The 6,135-nt window shown below is 39.3% G+C and overlaps 1 protein-coding gene across 6 annotated transcripts in view; it reads left to right on the top strand.

The window, feature by feature from the left end:
- The first annotated feature begins 5,357 nt into the window (after positions 1 to 5,357).
- LOC125235973 (U8-agatoxin-Ao1a-like) overlaps positions 5,358 to 6,135 on the top strand; it is an 87,158-nt gene continuing 86,380 nt past the window's right edge. For 4 of the 6 annotated variants that reach the window (XM_048142641.1, XM_048142638.1, XM_048142639.1 and 1 more), the window contains exon 1: positions 5,377 to 5,545. In XM_048142641.1, the coding sequence (XP_047998598.1) occupies positions 5,537 to 5,545 (9 nt within the window). In that variant the 5' untranslated portion in view covers positions 5,377 to 5,536. Of the gene's footprint in view, positions 5,546 to 6,135 lie in introns of all 6 variants that reach the window. The other 2 variants (XM_048142640.1, XM_048142642.1) reach the window with 2 other exon arrangements.

The raw sequence follows: 6,135 nt of genomic DNA, 5'->3' as shown, positions 1-6,135 counted from the left end.
CGGGAAAAGGAAACATATGTTCCACTTACCCCGGCTATGGTAGTTCCCGTTACCCCGGTATGTCATTTGTAGGTTGTGTTATGAATCACGTTGAATTTTCATATTTACAGCATAGTTTTCTCAAATTCAAATACGAGACATGAACATTAAACATATAAAGGAATATTTACAGATATAAAAAGTCTTCGGACATGACTTTTTACTACCCAAATCACTACACAAATAATACTCGCCCAACTCGTGGTCTTGTAGCACGACAACAGATTTTTTGTTTTTGTCAAGGACGCACACTCCTTAGAGCTAGCGCTATTTTTGTTTTTGTTTTGGAACTAAATCCTAGGTAGTACCTTACCGACCACCAAATGACCCAGCTACAGTCTATAAATTCAGAGTTACCAATCAGTGTTTCCCTTCCCCCATAGTCCCCCTTACCCCACCTGACCTTAGGTATAACTAACCTCGTTGATAGATGTCAAAAAATAACTAGTAACTCATTGCAAAAAAACATTTTTTTAGAAAAAAATACCAATTTTTTTATTTTAAGTGACAGTTTTATAAATAACATTTACTTAAAAAAAAATACACAAAAATTTTGTCTTTATTTTGCCCTCAGAAATACCTTATGTTACACCGTGTATATTATGATGTGGAAATATGGACGTTGCTCAATCATGCAAAAACAGGACCGGATTTCCTCTCACGCAAGGCCGAACTTAAATTAGTAAATAATTACAATCATCTTTCTGGCATTATATTTTTTTGCCAATGCTCGTGAGAGCTTATATCCGCTTGGCAACTGGTTCTAAGAATCGTAAGCATAGGTTTTAGGAAAACAGCTGCTATTCGACCTTGACTCAGACGTTAAACTAGACAATATTGGGATCAAAGGTTGCTTTAAAAAATGTGTAGTGATAGAGCAGGCTCCAGGGGGATGTTCGTTTGCAAAAATAGCGCACCTCATTCTGACTTCCGATATATACTAACACATGAACATCCTATAAACAGATGTTGCCAACCAGTTTTGTGATCCCTCCCCGCACCCCGGCAATTAAATATATATCATACAATCATTATAAAAAAAATATCAAACCATGCCGTGTCTATAACGGGTTATGAATTTCACCTACCCCTTTCCACCCGCGGGTGTCATAGAAGTCGCCACTGTATCACAATTTCGTTTTCTATCAACCCCAACAGCCAAAATTGGCACCGAAATTACAGTTTCATGTGCTCCACCTACCCCATTTGGGAGTGCGGGTGTGAGTTTATTTATACATGTGAAAAAATTGTATCTCGACATGAAAAATCGATCTCTATATTATACTCTATATACTTTAGCCCCCTTATTTATAAACGTTAACTAAAGTTATCAATCCGATAAAGTTCGTTTGTCCCTTTCCGACGTAATGGTGTGATAGAAAGGGACAAACGAACTTTATCGGCTTGATAACTTTAGTGAAAGTTTATGAATAAGGGGGTAGGTATTTAAAAGAACGTAAACAAATCATTTTGTACGTTTTCGGGCAATTACAATATTTACAAAAACCCCACACTGAGCAACTCTTATAATAGGGCCAGTTGTATCAACCACATTTGACAGACACCATCATCGGCACGCAGCAGACGTCTATGGAACTTCCCATACAAAAAAAAATATTAAGAACGCTTTAACGGTGACAGACGGTTTGATGCAACTGGCCCTTATAGTCGTGTTGTAATGTTTTGATTACCCTCTATTGGCATAAGGTGCCATTAGGGGGTAGATTTTGTTTAGGTACACTTTTTAAATGCCTATAGATACAGATTATAGTTTATTTTCGCCCGAAATGGAATTTTCCACAGGGTGTTTTGAGCACGATATTTGTTCCTGATTTATGGATGATTCTATGTATATAAGTATTTGTATATTATATATATCATTGTCTGAGTACCTGCAACACAAGCCTTCTTGAGTTTACCGTGGGACTCAGTCAATCTGTGTAAGAATGTCCTATAATATTTTTTTTTATTTATTTATTTAAATAAATATTTGTGGTAGGTACTTTTAGTCAGGTTAAAATCAAAAGATCCAAAATCTTATACCTACATAAATTAGTAAGTAAACGAAATATTTTTCTTCTGGAAAAGCTTCTCAAAATAAAAGACCGAACTAGTTTATTTTCGGCCGAAATGGAATTTTCCACAGGAAGGGAATGGAACTCCAGCCCTTTTGCCGGGGGAATGCAATTCGCGAGGTTGCAATAGTTCCCGTGTCCGCTCAAAATGTTTCCACGCAGCAGCAGATGTGGCTAATAACATTTTGTTGACAACACGCCGTGGGACAGAGATGCGAGAGAGAACATAGGGAGCTGTTGTAACCTAGTAATACTTATATATTTCAATTTTAAGAAAAGCCAATTACAATGATGAATCGCCTACAATGATGAGTCTGTTCATGCTACTCAAACATAAAAAGAAAAACGACTCATACGAAACATTCAAAAACAAATCTCCAAAGAACTTTAAGTACTTAAGTCTAAAATCTAAAGGTCCAAAATGTCACATATTTTTCTTATGAAAAAACTCTTCAAAATAAAAGATCGACCGTACTACCTGGGTAGTTTATTTTCGCCCGAAATGGAATTTTCCACAGGAACGGAATGGAACTCCAGCCCTTTTGCCGGGGGAATGTAATTCGCGAGGTTGCAATAGTTCCCGTGTCCGCTCAAAATGTTTCCACGCAGCAGCAGATGTGGCTAATAACATTTTGTTGACAACACGCCGTGGGACAGAGATGCGAGAGAGAACATAGGGAGCTGTTGTAACCTAGTAATACTTATATATTTCAATTTCAAGAAAAGCCAATTACAATGATGAATCGCCTACAATGGTGAATATTTATATTGATTTAGCATGAACAGACTCAAACATAAAAAGAAAAACGACTCATACGAAACATTTCAAAAACAAATCTCCAAAGAACTTTAAGTAAGTCTAAAATCTAAAGGTCCAAAATGTCACATATTTTTCTTATGAAAAAACTCTTCAAAATAAAAGATCGACCGTACTACCTGGGTAGTTTATTTTCGCCCGAAATGGAATTTTCCACAGGAACGGAATGGAACTCCAGCCCTTTTGCCGGGGAATGCAATTCGCGAGGTTGCAATAGTTCCCGTGTCCGCTCAGAATGTTCCCACGCAGCGGCAGATGGTGGCTAATAACATTTTGTTGACAACACGCCGTGGGACAGAGATGCGAGAGGGATACGTAAGGAGCTGTTATAACCAGGACAAAATTGTTTTAAAAAAGGTCGCTTGGAGAAGTTTAAGTTAACGAGCGGACAATACATATTTACAGCTACTTACTAAAATCCTTGCCAATACATATTAGATAATAAAAACTAGGCAGTAATACTGTTCAAGATTTGTTTTGATTCCTTATAAGCAAGGATCGTTAACTGCGAGCGAAATCCATTGAAATGACGTATGACAACCAGTTAGCAACCCTAGTACCACATCTCGGACACTGGCGATCAAATATATGAAAGAGGCGTGTTCCTAGCACACAGTCTAAGCTCGTGTAGGTGAACGCGTACTATGCTTGTATGAGTGTAATATGACAGGTCGACTGTTCGCGTTTTTGACAGGCGGTAACTGTGAGGTAACCGAGAGGGGGTGGGTGGCACTTTCAGCGGGGAGCGGGAGTGGCCATACTGTACGATAGTACTCTTTATTATACTGTGCTAGTACTTCAATGGATTTCGCTCGCAGTTAACGATCCTTGCTTATAAGTTAACCACAAAATTTTACTTTTAGAAAAAAAACACATAGGGACCGATTTTCAAACAAACATGGCTAAGAACACTCCTACTAATTCAGCTTTCAAACGTTAAAACGACATCTGAAACGTTCAAACACAGACAGACACGTCAAACTGATAACATCCCAACGTTTTTGCGTCGGGGGTTAACAGACTGTGCATGCATAGAACATTATAAAGTTTTGACGACCGGTCTGGCGCAGTCGGTAGTGACCCTGCCTGCTGCGCCGCGGTCCCGGGTTCGAATCCCGGTAAGGGCATTTATTTGTGTGATGAGAACAGTTATTTGTTCCTGAGTCATGGATGTTTTCTATGTATATAAGTATTTATATATTATATATATCGTTGCTGAGTACCCACAACACAAGCCTTCTTGAGCTTACCGTGGGCCTCAGTCAATCTGTGTAAGAATGTCCTATAATATTTATTTATTTATTTATTATTAAGTTTACAACCCCGACATGTACAGCACATCTTTCTTATTTGCAACCCAATCCATATTTCTCTATAATATATCTCACTGACAACAATTTAAACAGTGCCAAATTCAACTTGTCATCCTGTTAGGGATCGTCCACACTCAAGAGACGCATGTCCGCCGACGCGGAACGGACGTCAACGCCACGCCGCCTGAATGTAATTTAAATAAAAAACGTCTTCTCAGTTACATTTTGTATAGGAAAGACGTAAGACGCGCCCCCAGGCGGCGCGGCGCGCGCCAAGCGACGTCCCTTGCGCGTCCCTTGCACGTCCTTCCTATACAAAATGTACTGAGGAGATGTACGTTTAAATACCTATCTACGAAGACGGAAACAATTTTTGCACAAGTAGGCAACAAAGCCACGAATGTTCGTTAAAAAGTGATCTCTTTCGGACAACCTCAAGAGGCACGAGGTTCGTACGTAGCTTCATATGACCAAGTAAGCAAAAGATGCTCAGGGGCTTCTTTCAGTTCAGTGATCTTTTAGTTCAGTAGGTAACGACATCCAACCCATGCGGATAAGGACGTAAATAATCGGAAAAAAAAACAACAGCAAATGAAAATAGATAAGATAAGATAAGTTGTTTATTTGCAAGAATACTTATTTCGGGAATACATAGATGTTATTATGTAGGATGGTGTACAGTATTCAGTCGCACCAATACTCGTAGTGCTAGTTTTAACCAACACTTTTGGGTAACTTTTCTATTTAGTTTGGTTCCTCCCAGGTCTTCTAAGGCAGATTGCTTTTTAACCCCCGACGCAAAAACGACGGGGTGTTATAAGTTTGACGTGTCTGTCTATCTGTCTGTGTGTGTGTCTGTCTGTGGCATCGTAGCTCCCGAACTGATGAATCGATTTAGATTTAGTTTTTTTTGTCTGAAAGATGAGTTAGTCGGGAGTGTTCTTAGCCATGTTTTTACTCTTTTGTTTTGTCTATTAATGCTTACCTTATAACATGATAAAATACTGTTCTATCATCCCTCCCAAACTCCGTTTCAACAGCTCTATACCAGATCCGCCCACTGGCATCGCGTAGGGGTTGAGGCGCCGTATAAGGGCTGGCGCGCGCCCGCGGCCGCCACTCGCGTCGCCGCTCGCCTCCCGACCGGCCGACAGGGACAACCCTGTACCGCGTACGTATCCCATTCGACCCTAAACTTTCAAAATTGTACCCATTCTGTCTCCGCCTCAGAAGTTCTAAGTAAGTGCTAGTGTAGTGGCAAACGAACGTGGATTTGGTAATGTGTTATTTTAATGTGTACGGTATGTGTTTAATTTGTGTACGTGATATGTAAACAGGATTGAAATTGGAGGAACCGATTTATTTGCGAGCGCTTTTTTTACAGCGTTACATATTAAGTTTTATTATTTATGTACATTACTTAATGTCTGAGCGTTGCTCAACTTGCTCGTGTTACGGTATAGTTAAGGTTGACATTAGGTAATTGAATTAAATTACTGTAAAAACGGAAATACACCAAACTAAGATTTTTTGACATGCAATTTTTTGGTCATCGACTGACACATCTACACTGAGAAGACAATTTCAATATGCCTGGATGTGTATACAAGCGCGTATACGCTATGTAGCGTATCGTAGGTGTCACTTCCTTTCGCACTAACATCGAATAGTGGTTGAATGAGATAACAACAATACGCTATGGGGCGTGAACGATTGACCACTTGTCTAAGCGTCCTTATACCTAAATAACGACCCAATATTAATAACTTTAAAATGATGTTAATGGAATCATTTACTAAATTAAAATCTTTTGTATAGCTAGGCCAGTACCTATAATTTCCGTCGCGTCTTCGGCCATTGATTTGGTACCTATGTTTTCGCTACCGAACCA

This window comes from Leguminivora glycinivorella, chromosome 18, assembly GCF_023078275.1.
Source record: "Leguminivora glycinivorella isolate SPB_JAAS2020 chromosome 18, LegGlyc_1.1, whole genome shotgun sequence".
Taxonomy (NCBI): Eukaryota; Metazoa; Arthropoda; class Insecta; order Lepidoptera; family Tortricidae; genus Leguminivora; species Leguminivora glycinivorella.
This window is presented reverse-complemented; position numbering and strand designations above follow the sequence as displayed.